At 44.4% G+C, this 14,564-nt stretch overlaps 1 protein-coding gene across 1 annotated transcript; it reads right to left on the bottom strand.

The window, feature by feature from the left end:
- Window positions 1-1,627: 1,627 nt before the first annotated feature.
- On the bottom strand, window positions 1,628-13,884 carry LOC134533481 (uncharacterized). The gene is made up of 3 exons (XM_063371006.1): window positions 13,453-13,884; window positions 6,751-7,037; window positions 1,628-3,535 (listed from the first exon to the last, which is right to left on the bottom strand). The coding sequence occupies exons 1-3, from the start codon at window positions 13,781-13,783 to the stop codon at window positions 2,750-2,752; spliced, it is 1,404 nt and encodes a 467-aa protein (XP_063227076.1). The 5' UTR covers window positions 13,784-13,884; the 3' UTR covers window positions 1,628-2,749.
- Between the last annotated feature and the right edge of the window lie 680 nt (window positions 13,885-14,564).

Raw genomic sequence — 14,564 nt, 5'->3', positions numbered from 1 at the left:
AATAGGCGTGTGTTATAAAACAACGCGTTATCATATAATCAAGCTTTAGTTCAATTATAAAAATTAACTTAAAACTGAAATAATAGTAATAACTATAATTTTTATTTAACATAACATTACTTAAAACCCCATGAAAATCATCCTTAATCATTTAATGACAATCACTTTAAAAAAACGGTAAGCTTGGTCATATTCCCCCCCCCCCCCGGTTATTTTTAACTTATATTCGCCACTAACTTTGGTCAACAGAACTAGATCCGTTTCCGAAAAAAAAAAAAACTTGGGGGAGATGAAACATCTAACAAATGCTCTTAAAGCAAATGGTTATTCAAAATTTGAAACAAGGAAAGCCATGAGATCATAAAGACAAAAGAACAAGCGTGTTTCTAGCAAGCCTTCATATATTACATCAGATAAATTTCAGACAAAGGGGCCAGAATTCTCAAAAAGCAAGAAATGCATACAATTCTAAAACTTATAAACCATATTGACATCAGTGAAAGATATAACTCGAGCCGAAAATTTAGCCGGTGTGTACAGAATTCCATATTCCTTTGAAAAGTGTTCATAGGATAAACGACAAGCAAATCATCACTACAGTTTAATAACATATCAGCGTCTATAGGCAAGAATATCGGTAGGTAACTGCTACCCTGATGATGGCGACAGGAAGATAGTTCCAAACTACAACAGCTACAACAGAAGCCATGCAACTCCAAGAGTTCCTGTCTTTTTTTAACAAATATACAATTTCACTCTGAGCTTGATTAAATTTTGTAATTTGCGTTTTTGATCTTCAAAACAAGAGGCTACATGACATTTTGATTAATTATATGTAGTCACTCCCTTTCTCCCCATCCCTTACAACACAACTTTGGTAATTCTTGATTAAATTTCACACCATTGACTTTTAAAATATGAGCATAATCAGCGTCCATCTAAAATTTCAAAGAAAAACACGTCCCTCCTTTTTTTCAATCCTTAAATTAAATTTTGGTATTAATGACGAAATTTTGCACATTTAACGTTCAAGATAAGAGGAAAATTACTGTATGAGATTTCGAAAAAAAGTCATATCAATTCCCTTAAATGAAGCCCGATTGCTCTGCAAGACACTTCTAATAGATATGTATTAAAATTAATATTAAGATATAAATAATGGTATAATTGGTAATGAGAAAGTAGTTAAACCAAGCAATACTAAAGCCCGACCATAATGGTAAAATTGCATGAAGGACATTTAGGGACCGTTTGGTAAACTAAAATGGGGGGGGGGGGGGGGGGGGGGGAATATTGAAAATGCTACCCAAGATTGAGTAAGGAACAGAATGAATGAAAGTTATAACTACAAATACGGATATGGAATTGAAATAAATGTAATGTTCCTAAGATAAATAACAACTCGGATCAGAAACATTTCCCCACCACTATCTTTCCCCCTTCCGTTTCTTCTTCATGGTTATCCGAACCTGATGAATTTCTCCGAAATACAGTGTTAGTGAAACGATTGAAGAATAAGGTCGGACATGGAACAGTCGTGACAAATAAAGCCAGTTATAAAAATGGGTAGCCCTAAGTATTGAAAAGGTAGTGTTAGATATGAATTTATAAATTATTTACTATAAAATTAACAACTAAATAATATTTCTTTTTACTTTTCAAACTAATACATTATTAACAAAAGTTTTTATAGAGTACATAAAATATAAAAAGATGTACACATACTAATAAAATTTTGTTTGTCGAATGTTTGAAGAATTTTTTCCTCTGTGTAATACGTAGTACCTAAATAAAAAAAAGTAATATTTATTATGGCTAACAAATAAAATAAACCATATCTGGTAAAGCAGGGAATAAGACTCGAAATTGAACCAGATTGGTTATAGCCTATAGGTGATAGCCTAAAGAACAATAAACAATTATTTGCCACTTAAAATAATAGTTTTGTGTTAATGGACCAGTCTTTAATGTACCAAAGTAGAAATAATCAAATATTTCTTTACAAAATGAATTTCATAACTTAAGAATTTAAAAATAATAATTATAACTTTTTTCTATATAAGTACAACTTCTGGACTACTGTTACAAAGTGTAATTTTTTTATATATGCAAGTCCTCTGACTAGATACGATCATTTCCTGAATGGCGTCAAACAAAATATTTTAAATTATTTTATATTTAATCAGTATCGTTAAAATAACAGGTATGTTTGTGGTGCTAGTAACTGGAGGTCTCAAAGTTTAAATATATTGGCTTCTTTCCACACCACTTTACTCTTTTTGCAATAAAAGAGTTTTTTCTTAGTCATAAAAAAACAGAAATTTATATCTCTACTACTAAGCTTAACAAACATGTTCCAACTAAAATCTTTTGAAACATTGCAAACACACTTATTTAATACTAGACACCAATAGTCTGTCACTTCCCACTTCCGTGGTCGTAAATGTGACACTCTTATGTGCAGGATCTCGAGTTCAAATAATTTACTCTCTACCGAAAACACTGAAATTCACGACCACCTTGTTGATTAATCTTAAGTTTCTGCATGTGTAACATTGAGTCGTATAATATTAGTAAGACTTGTCATTTATTCCCTCATAATTAACTGGAATTCTGAGATGCTGTTCACGAGGACGTAAACTGAAGTAAAATTCCTACTCTGTCTTGTCTTTAAAAATAACACTCCCCCAAATGTTGTGAAGTCCAGCCAAGTCATCACACGAGCACCGCAATGAAACAGAGCGAGGCGTCACATGATGCCCTTCTCGTAGTACTCGAGCACCAGGTTGCGAGTGCGGCGCCGGTAGCTGGGCGTCTGCGCGGCGATCCAGCTTCCGAGTGCCCGCTCCGAGTAGAAGTCCTCCTGCGAGATGGCGTCCAGGTCGGGGATGCTGTCTCCGTCCGCCGTCACCGCCGTCATGATCCACATGCCGTTGAAGAGGCCGTACAGCTCGCGCTCGCGCAGCTCCGCCGCCAGCTGCCGCCAGCTGATGGCCTCGTGGCCCTCCAGCGCCGAGCCGCGCACCAGGCCGCGGAAGGCGTCGTTGAGCGCCGCGTGGTAGGCTCTCAGCAGCGCCTCGCCGTGGGAGCGGCGCACCTCGCGGAACGTGCTGGTGTAGAGGAAGTGCAGGATGTCGACGGCCGGCGAGCAGTACCTGGCCACCTGTAGGTCCAGCAGCCTCACGTCGTCCACCTCGCCCTCCTTGTAGCTGAACAGGATGTTGTTGAGCCAGAAGTCGCCGTGGCAGATGACGGAGAACGGCTCGGACGGCTGCACCAGGCGCGTCATCAGCTGGAAGATGCCACCGCGGCGCTTCTCCAGGGCGCGGATGGCCTCCTGGAGGGGCGGGTCGTCTGCGGCCAGCAGTCGCAGGCCGCTGATGGCCATGCGGCAGGCGTTCTCCAGGGACGGGCCGAAGATGTGGGCGGCCTCCGGCACGTATATCACCTCGCTGATCTGGCTCCTCGTTATGTGGAAGGCCTCGGGGTCCAGCTGCTTCATGGCCAGGGACAGCGCGTGATATCTCGCCAGCTCCTGCCGGCACCCACGTTACACACATGACTGTGAGCGAGTCCTAGTGATTGTGAACATCTGAGCTGGGTAACGAGCAAATTGTGTGTTCTCGTGTTGTTCCTGCTGCAAAAAAACTTATAGTAATACGAAACTCGTACACGAAATTTTACGTAGAGTTATTTAAAATAATGCCGAGTGTGATAAATATACTGATCAATAAAATATTCGCTTTTCATGTACATAACAAAATTTCACAAACTTACTTTCTGCGTCCGCCGCTAGAATTCGCTGCCTGAATCGTAAACGTTGCTTTCCAACATCACCCGCAGATGGCAGCACGAAACAAGCATAAATTTTAAACTATAAGAATGGCTTTAAAAATAGTGAAAAAGACTTGAAAACTATATCTTCGACAAGGAATTTTATTAAAATAATGTATATCTTGTTAAAATTCATTAAACCGTTAATACTATCATGTTTCTGCACACGTAAAATTTCTATTTCCATGGCATTGCTAAAATATTAACAGGAAATCTTTAAAAACACATATTATAACACTAAGTATATGTTTGCATTTTGTTTTGCTTAAACCACTGTTATTGGTCTGTAAATAAGTACTACAAACCTTAACTTTATTGAGCTGATTCAACATTATTATTATATATTATTATAAAGTTATAAGAAAGTAAAAAAAATCCAGATACGAAAGTTGAACCATTACCTTTGAAGTCAACAAACTCGCGATAAACGCTGCACCACCAAGCCCGTTTACATACTGTAAGGAGCATGAGGGCATGAGGAACCCGGCTGGAGGGCACGTACCTGCAGCGCCAGGCGGCAGTAGGCAGCTTCCAGCCCACGGTGGCGGTCGGGTATGAGGAACCCCGCCGTCCGGAGGGCATGTACCTGCAGCGCCAGGCGGCAGTGGGCCGCGTCCAGCCCCCGGTGGCGGTCGGGCATGAGGAACCTGGCCTGAGGGCACGTACCTGCAGCGCCAGGCGACAGTGGGCCGCATACAGACCCCGGTGGCGGTCGGGCATGAGGAACCCGGCCGGAGGGCACGTACCTGCAGCGCCAGGCGACAGTGGGTCACGTCCAGACCCTGGTGGCGGTCGGGCATGAGGAACCCGGACGGCTGGAGGGCACGTACCTGCAGCGCTAGGTGGCAGTGGGCCACGTTCAGCCCGCGGTGGCGGTCGGGCATAAGGAACCCGGACGGCTGGAGGGCACGTACCTGCAGCGCCAGGCGGCAGTGGGCCACGTCCAGCCCGCAGTGGCGGTCGGGCATAAGGAACCCGGATGGCTGGAGGGCACGTACCTGCAGCGCCAGGTGGCAGTGGGCCACGTTCAACCCGCGGTGGCGGTCGGGCATAAGGAACCCGGACGGCTGGAGGGCACGTACCTGCAGCGCCAGGCGACAGTGGGCCACGTCCAGACCCCGGTGGCGGTCGGGCATAAGGAACCCGGACGGCTGGAGGGCACGTACCTGCAGTGCCAGGCGACAGTGGGCCACGTCCAGCCCGCAGTGGCGGTCGGGCATAAGGAACCCGGACGGCTGGAGGGCACGTACCTGCAGCGCCAGGTGGCAGTGGGCCACGTTCAACCCGCGGTGGCGGTCGGGCATAAGGAACCCGGACGGCTGGAGGGCACGTACCTGCAGCGCCAGGCCGCAGTGGGCCACGTCCAGCCCGCAGTGGCGGTCGGGCATAAGGAACCCGGACGGCTGGAGGGCACGTACCTGCAGCGCCAGGAGGCAGTGGGCCGCGTTCAGCCCGCGGTGGCGGTCTGGCATAAGGAACCCGGACGGCTGGAGGGCACGTACCTGCAGCGCCAGGCGGCAGTAGGCCGCGTCCAGCCCACGGTGGCGGTCGGGCATGAGGAACCCGGCCGGAGGGCACGTACCTGCAGCGCCAGGCGGCAGTGGGGCGCGTCCAGCCCACGGTGGCGGTCGGGCATGAGGAACCCGGCTGGAGGGCACGTACCTGCAGCGCCAGGCGGCAGTGGGCCGCGTCCAGCCCGCGGTGGCGGTCGGGCATGAGTAACCCGGCTGGAGGGCACGTACCTGCAGCGCCAGGTGGCAGTGGGCCGCGTCCAGCCCGCGGTGGCGGTCGGGCATGAGGAACCCGGATGGCTGGAGGGCACGTACCTGCAGCGCCAGGCGGCAGTGGGCCGCGTCCAGCCCGCGGTGGCGGTCGGGCATGAGGAACCCGGACGGCTAGAGGGCACGTACCTGCAGCACCAGGCGGCAGTGGGCCGCGTCCAGCCCGCGGTGGCGGTCGGGCATGAGGAACCCGGCCGGAGGGCACGTACCTGCAGCGCCAGGCGGCAGTGGGCCGCGTCCAGCCCGTGGTGGCGGTCGGGCATGAGGAACCCGGACGGTTGGAGGGCACGTATCTGCAGCGCCAGGCGGCATTGGGGGCCGCGTCCAGCCCTTGGAGGCGGTCGGGCATGAGAAACCCCCCAGGCGGGAGGGCACATACCTGCAGCGCCAGGCGGCAGTGGGCAGCATCCAGCCCCCGGTGGCGGTCGGGCATGAGGAACCCCCCAGGCCGGAGGGCACGTACCTGCAGCGCCAGGCGGCAGTGGGCAGCATCCAGCCCCCGGTGGCGGTCGGGCATGAGGAACCCCCCAGGCCGGAGGGCACGTACCTGCAGCGCCAGGCGGAAGTGCGCAGCGTCCAGGCCCCGGTGGCGGTCGGGCATGAGGAACCCCCCAAGCCGGAGGGCATGTACCTGCAGCGCCAGGCGGCAGTGCGCAGCGTCCAGGCCCCGGTGGTGGTCGGGCATGAGGAACCCCCCAGGCCGGAGGGCACGTACCTGCAGCGCCAGGCGGCAGTGCGCAGCGTCCAGGCCCCGGTGGCGGTCGGGCATGAGGAACCCCCCAGGCCGGAGGGCACGTACCTGCAGCGCCAGGCGGCAGTGCGCAGCGTCCAGGCCCCGGTGGCGGTCGGGCATGAGGAACCCCCCAGGCCGGAGGGCACGTACCTGCAGCGCCAGGAGGCAGTGCGCAGCGTCCAGGTCCCGGTGGTGGTCGGGCATGAGGAACCCCCCAGGCCGGAGGGCACGTACCTGCAGCGCCAGGAGGCAGTGCGCAGCGTCCAGGCCCTGGTGGCGGTCGGGCATGAGGAACCCCCCAGGCCGGAGGGCACGTACCTGCAGCGCCAGGCGGCAGTGCGCAGCGTCCAGGCCCCGGTGGCGGTCGGGCATGAGGAACCCCCCAGGCGGGAGGGCACGTACCTGCAGCGCCAGGCGGCAGTGGGCCGCGTCCAGCCCCCGGTGGCGGTCGGGCATGAGGAACCCGGCCGGCCGCAGGTCTTCCAGCACCAGCACGCCGTCCCCGGACCCGGGGCGGCAGGCGGCGTGCAGGCAGCGCGGCAGCCGCAGCGAGGCGCCGAAGAAGCGCTCCAGACGCGGCACGACGCGCGTGTAGGCGGCCGTCTCGTTGGCGAACACCTTGCCCGTGCGCAGCATGTGGCGCGTGGCCGGGTTGCTGGGCTCGCGCTTCACGATAAGCGACCAGGCGCCTGCGTGTGACGGCAGTACAGTCACAAGCCGATTTTAAATGCAGTGTTTTCGTGAAACAATTTTTTTTTCCTAACCTAACTAATATTTAAGTGTGTTTGGGAAGGGTCTGGGTTAGGGAGAGACTAAGTGCGTCTCAGGCCGAAGCCTATACGTTCTAATCATGCATTTTGTTAGCCATGCAGGATAGATAGTATACAACATGTGCTAGGAGGGGATTTGCTAGCCATGGCAACGTTTTAGCCATTACTAACTCCCCTCACTGACTATCCTAGACTAAAACTAGATAAGTTGGGCCCAGGTAAAACCTGCATAGACATGGGGTCTGACATGCGGGATGCAAAATGTCATGCATGAATATCAAGCAGGATGTTTACGGGAAATCAGAAGGATGGATCTGAAAGAAGAGTTGTACAGAGTAGAAAAGAGTCTACCATGCGGGGGATTGTCTACTGACGATATTATTACAGTTATAGTCATTCTGACAGAAAATAAAAATACTTAAATGCTAATAACCAACTTATTTTTCACAAGACAAACTCTTTGTAACAGCCACGTCACTACTGATAACGAGGCAGTCTATGAACCTACGTGCAATGCTGAAAATAACCAAACTTCTTAAAGTTAAATGATGCAAATAAAATGTAAAAATCTGTTTAAATCAAGATGGTGTCTTTCAATTAAATTTCCTTAGAAATAAAAAAAAATATATATATTTCCACAATTCTCATTCCAATTATTATATTATCTTTGAAAGATTTGTGCAATGGGAGTGCATGACTTGATGTAGGCTTTTGGACATACGCCATTGCATAGCTAAGCAATGGCGTATGTCCAAAAGCCTACATCAAGTCCAATTATTATCTTACAAAAAAAAAATCAGTTTTCCGATACGTGAAACAAATTTTCATTACATTAAAAAGTTGTCTATAAAACATTTACTCTCTATGGCGCGCATGTGGCACAGAGCACAGGGAAACAAGGAAGCACTAATAGCAGAAATATATCATTGTAAAGAAATAGTAAATGTCCATTTAAATGCACACTGCAATCTAACGATGAGATGCGCTATAACTGCATCTCACACGCTCAGTCTCATGCAAGTCAGTGAAGACAGTGTGTTATTTCACGTGATGCAAAGTGAGTTGTTATGACGCCTGCAGTTTCAACTGTGTAAGAAGCCGCGTCGCCTACGGCTACCTTCTGTAGGCGCACTTGTCAATGGGTTAGTGGCGATGATAATTTTATTTTTAATAATAATTGTTTTATCACACATGTCTAAATAAAAATATTTTATACTTCCTTTTTAAATTTCTCCTTTTTCCCTTTTTCTAAAAAAATTTTTTCGCCTGTCACTTCTGAAGTTCTATGAACCCATGAAATGTCTCAGTCTCTAAAGATAAGTGTTCGGAGAAATTAATGGTCGCTTTTCCCCGGATATTTTTTTTTCTTTCCTGAACTCTCATATATTAACCTAACAATTTATGAAACAAAAACAAAGTCTATGTATGTGCTAAAGTGACGTAAAATTATATAGTTGACGTGGAACCATTCATGAATCATCTAGCTGTTCATTAAAACTGTCGGCTTGGCAACCCTCATGAAATGCGCAATCGAAGTCCCCGTTTACAACGACAGAATATACATAATATGTGTAATTGGCAACTCTTGTGAGTGTGCGGAGTGAAAGATCGCTGACGCTATCCATTCGCTGTAATCATCGTACACATTATTACATCTTCCGGTTCTGATACGCCGGCAATATTTCGCAGTCAACGCAATCTCACCAAAAATTAAAAATAAATAAACGAGCCTCTGACTGACATTCCGGTCACTGATAAACGAAGTTGATTTTTATTCCTTTCTCTCTGCGTTCATTGATCACGTATTGTGTAACTCTGATTACTCCGGGGCTGTTGGCGAAAATCTCAGACTGGCTAAATGTCACTTAGAAGATAAGGAAATAGGAATATAAACAGATGTTCTTGTTGCGCCATATATGCTATTTGGGGACTACTCTCTACTCCATCCGTTTATTATGGTGATTTTTTCTGGAGTGTTTAGTAAAAAAAATCTATCTTATAATTGTTGGTGCGTCCTTTCTACACGCTTTATATTAGCTTCACCTGTATGTTTGTATGTTTGTAACCGACTCCTTTGGATGCGATTTTGACCCACTTTAAAAGGCCAGATTTCATTCAAACTTTGTAGATTTATCGAGGACCGATGACAATACACTAATTTGATAAGATTATTCCATTATTCAATTTGCAAAATAAGATTTTTGTCAATTTATATAATTTCACAAGAAAGAGTTCGCACATGAGCAAAATGGTTTTCTTTACAATGTGCGAACTCTTTTCTTTCAGTTTGTCTTTGGCGCGATACAAACAAAGCCTACTAAATATTGTGACATTTAATTAAATGAAAAGTTTGAATGGGTTATAATTGCGAACAATATACTTTCTTGAAGAGAATATTATCTATATTTGTAAAAATATGAAGAAAAAAACCCTGAAATAAGGGCTTTAAATGTTGTTTCTTTCGTTAAATAAAGAAACACAATTACGTCTTTGTTTAATTTTACCAATTAACCAAGAGTGAAACATTATTATAAAACAACATTTTCTGCAAATATTTCACGAAACATGGAAAAATTGAGGTTTGATTTTGCTGTGAAACCAACAGCAGATGGGAAATCAAACACCATATGCATAACCTTATTAGCTACACCTGATGGGCAGATTTTTCAAATTCCACTCGAACACCAACCTGCCAATCTACACCAAGCAGTTACAAATACTCCAAACTATGCCAAGGTCAGTAAATCATTAAATAAAATACATAAAGTACGGAACATATGGCTAAGTTTGACAGATGATATATCAAAAACATATTTGGATAGAGAGCAAAACTTCCAGTTTAAGGATTTTTACCTGGAAGAAATTGAGGAAAAAAAATTGCTGAATCTATAGCTAGTGGATCAAATAAAAAATTGGAAAAACTGTTAGAAAAATTTCTTGAAGAAAAAAAACTATATCTGAAACTCAAAATTGAGGGAAAATTGCAAAATATTTCATGATTGAGAAATTCACGGACAGGAACTCAAATGCTTACCAGTGGATTAAAGATTTCAATAAAGAATGTGAACGTTTCCTAATCAAAGAAGACAAAAAGAAAATAGAAATTTTAAAACATTTCTTAGAATACTCCAGTGTAGTTTGGTACAACTGCATGCAAATGAAACTTACAGTGGAATCGGACTGGAACAAATGGGAGAAACATTTTAGTGAGACATTTGAAAACAAAGGATGGTCACCCATTAGATATGCTGAATTAGAATAAACATCAATGACTTCCCGAATATATTGATTTTCATAGCAGGATATTGAAATTATTATTGAATTATTATTCAACACGCTATATTGGATATATATTTTAGAAGCAGCCAATATCTACTCAAATTCACTTTAATAGCAAAGTCATGTAATAAACAAAAAATTGAGCCACATCTAGAGACACTTCTGAGATAAAACAATATTTATCGATTTTATTTTAACTGCAGCCAATATCTATTCAAAACCTACTTCAATAGTAAATTGATGTAATAACTATCAAGTTTTTTTTACATTGTTATAAAATTTCTTGCATACGTCGATAACGAAGTATCACTTTAAATTATAAATAAACCAAACTAAAAAGTAGAAAATAAATAATAGTTTAAAAACTAAAAAACACGCTTTATATAGAAAACCAAACTAAAAAATAGAAAATAAATTTTAATAAACTTGAATTAAGAATATTGTAATATTTTTTTAATAAATATAAATTAATAATAGTGTATATAAGAAAAAAAGTATTTTATTTAAAAAAAGCGTGGGGTGCATGGTGTGAATAGTTATAAATATTTCATTGACATATATGAGTAGAAGGATTATCATTTCGATAGTATCTTAAAAAGCACCCCACGCTTTTTTCTAATAAAATACATTTTTTTCTTATATACACGATTATTAATTTATATTTATCAAAAAAATTTACACTATTCTTAATTCAAATTTATTAAAATTCATTTTATATTTTTTAGTTTGGTTTTCTATATAAAGCGTGTTTTTTAGTTTTTTGAACTATTATTTATTTTCTCTGCGTAACGTGGCATTAACACGTGATTTAATTCAACAAGTTTTGGGTGATGATTTTCGGCCAGTAAAAGGCCTTCTTGTGAGATTATATTATTCACCCCTGTGTTTATAATGTGACTAACAGTGAAATGTTTCTGGAGGAAATTAAGAGGAGTTTATACAAGCCCCATACAGCCTACGATCTCAGGAATATTAATTTATGTCGCGGAGTTTTCACCCCTTTACCAAAATGTCAACGCTACCTCCTCCCCTTCATCCAAATAATAGGAAAGTTTCTTGTCATGTAATAAGTAAGTATAAATGTTATTTAACTGACATTTATGAACTTTTCTGCGTGTGCCCAAGGGTAAGGTATTTGATCCTCATTTTTTTTTATGGATTACCAAAAACCCTGATACAACTGACTTTTATTTACAAACAGAAGCCTCAATACCAATATTCATATTTCTAACTTACAAAATGACAAACTTACATACAACCTTTCATCCCCTACGATTTTCAAAAATTAATTTTTAGTGCCTACTTACATTATATAAGGAACTCCTGTGTAATTTCATACTACTAGACCCACCAGCTGAATCTGTGCGTTGTCTGTCTGTCGGTGTTAAAGTTTTATTGAGTACAAAAAAAATACGCTTTAGTAGCAACTGCCTATGACTCATCGTAAGAATAAGCACTGATTGTCACCAGGAACAGAAAGCACAGAAAATACGTAGCTTGTTTATTTCACGTGTTGTACTGCCTTCTTTCTGTGTTTACGTGTACACGGCTGCCTGTGTCGAAGGGCGCCGTCTGCCCGGACACACCACAATGCGCAGTGCTTCGGTAAAAATAGCGCGATTTCAAAAATACTCAAGATATCCGAATGTGGTCTGATTACGAAAATCATTTAGGAATTCTCTGAGGGCCCAAAAGTACTTTTGATTTCGGATTAAATTTTTTTAACTGTATTTTTAGAAGAGTTAAAATGGTTAAAACGCATGTTTTCAGAGTAATTTTAGACTTAAAACAACCGGTACAGATTCAACATTTATCTTTATTTCTCCGCCATATAACGTCACGGTCACCGCTCAAATTTAACAGTTGTCCTGTGACAATGAGAAGACTGCCCGCCAGTTCAGAGCCTTGCGCTTAGAGGCTACACCGCGCTAGAAATACCAGCGAGCGTCGCGCTTATCATCCCGCCTCACTAACACACATACACCCCGAACAGACGGCCCCTTAGGTTTTTTTCAGCTTCTTGATTTTACTTGTGTTAAGTTGATCAAAAGTGAAATACAAACACTTGCACTTTACTTGTGCCCTAAATGACAAATTCTGCAATTACACGAATTCCATGAACCGCATCAACAAACTTTATACGCTAAGAAAATTTATACGACTTAAAATATTTTCTAATTGGAATAACTCACCAAATGTTTATCGAGAATTTTAACCTTTATACTTTTTATAAATATATTACAGTATTTGAACACTTATTTTTAACCAATTAAGTTTAAATATGTTATGTAGACTAATCTTTCCCATATTCAAAATTAAACTTTTTAATATTTTAATTTGATTAGGTCCTAAATTCAGCGATAAAATGTAAAATTTGCTGCACTTAAAAAAAAAGTTCATACGACAGAAAAATTTCTAATTTTTATCTTATATCAGAGTAACTAACGTTCGACTTTTTGGCTCGTTGGTTGTTGTAGCTTGAGAAACAAAATTCCCACGCATCGATTCCCGGCTGGATCAGAGATTTGGTCCTTCCACATCCACGCCCGAAAGGCAATAGGGAACCATCGAAGATTCATTTAGCCTAATCACCTCCAAACTCGTCTCTGGGTCAGTAACTCGATCTTCATTAGAATGAAAGTCAAGATTTATGTTTTAATTATTTTGATCTCCCGTCGAAAAAAATAATTGTAAGCGCGAAGCTTCGTGTGTAAGTACGTTGGTGTTTAATCTTCAAGCTGGATCCATTGGCCGAATTTTTTCTATAGATTTGATTGACATCAGGGCAGCTTCTTTATTTCTCGAAATCACATGAAGTATTTTGTTCTTTTAACCTATGAGCGCCTCAGGTAAGCTAATAATGTTTCCACGCCGAACCTACCCTCGCTACGGCAGTGTCTCAGCAGAACACAGCATATTGTACACGTCCCTCGTGGGCCACAGCCACGCCTTGAAGGTCGAATTTTGGAAATCAACTTAAGGGGGTCAAATGCTATAGCTCTGATCACCGGAATAAATATAAACCGAATGCACCATGACAGACTGCTGGTGTTACCTGGCCGGCCGCCGCTCGAGCTGCCCGCAACCTGCACCCGGGTCACCGCCGACATGTAGTTGTCGCCCGTGCGGCAGGCGGCGCTGACCTCCAGCCCCGTCACCACGAGCCCCGGGTCGCCCTCGCTCGCGCGCAGCACCCGCTGCAGGAAGTCGCGGCCGTCGTCCTCCGGCGGGCCTGCCCCGGAGTCCTCGTCCGCCCGCATCGCCGCGCTCCGCCGCTGTCCCCAGAACCCCGACAGCTCGCCGTCTTCCCCGCCGACCTGGGTGGCCACCGGAGCCTGCAGCAGTGTGCTCGCGCTGTCTTCCATGCCCGCGACCGTGCGGGCCATGGGCGGCCGCGACTATATGCCTTCTGGCGCAGGTCGCCCGTCGACTGCCCCCTCTCAGGGTCGCCGGTCACGTGACCTGCGCGTCTGCGGCTGCGCGCCGGTACACCCGAGCCGGCATCTGGCGGTGACACACATCCGCGCGGCCTTGGGCGGAGACCTGCTCTCTCTCTCTCTCTCTCGCCCTGGTTACTTCTGGATACTTCTGCGTCGCACCTCTCTCTCTATCTCGCTCCGACCTTGCGCTACGAGGAAAAGACACGCAGGCAATACCGCGGCGCAATTAGTTCCCCCCTCCTTCTGGCCCCAGTACCTCCATTCACTTGTTACGTGCGGAGAAAAACTGGGTCACGAGTGCTTCTTCGACTTGAAACGACGCAAATTCTCAAGGGCGGCTGCTCACCGAAGGTACTCGACATTCTGCCATCGATCAAGTCGAAAAGGTCAGTCCCCTCGGCGAAGTAAAGGCAAGATTATACGGCCAATAGCGATAAAACACAAAAACACCGGAATGCAAGGCAAAACGCGAAAAATTAATTCTCCTGAACGATCAAATTCGTCTATTAAAATGTATATCTTAAATTTTAAATGTTCATCTTAAGCTTATAATAAACTTTATTCATCGTACATTTAAACATTTATGGGTACATAATAAGCCTGGAAAACAAAATAAGGTTAAATTTTTTTAATATTCTATTGTCTTTTTTCTTGGTTTAAAAAATATATGCTTGAATGAAATGTAAATTAAAACATAAAATATAGACCAAATTTTCGTAAGAAAAAC

The sequence above is a fragment of the Bacillus rossius genome, chromosome 6, assembly GCF_032445375.1.
Source record: "Bacillus rossius redtenbacheri isolate Brsri chromosome 6, Brsri_v3, whole genome shotgun sequence".
Lineage (NCBI taxonomy): Eukaryota > Metazoa > Arthropoda > Insecta > Phasmatodea > Bacillidae > Bacillus > Bacillus rossius.
Note: the sequence above shows the minus strand (reverse complement) of the source record. Positions and strands in the feature narration are given on the sequence as shown.

Bases quoted from the DNA above. Each gene is read 5' to 3' on its own strand.
- LOC134533481 (XM_063371006.1), bottom strand. From the start codon at position 13,783: ATGGCCCGCACGGTCGCGGGCATGGAAGACAGCGCGAGCACACTGCTG. The intron at 7,038-13,452 runs GTAACACCAGCA...CGTCACACGCAG, and splicing joins CTCGAGCGGCGGCCGGCCAG to GCGCCTGGTCGCTTATCGTG. The intron at 3,536-6,750 runs GTACGTGCCCTC...GGGTGCCGGCAG, and splicing joins ACTGCCGCCTGGCGCTGCAG to GAGCTGGCGAGATATCACGC.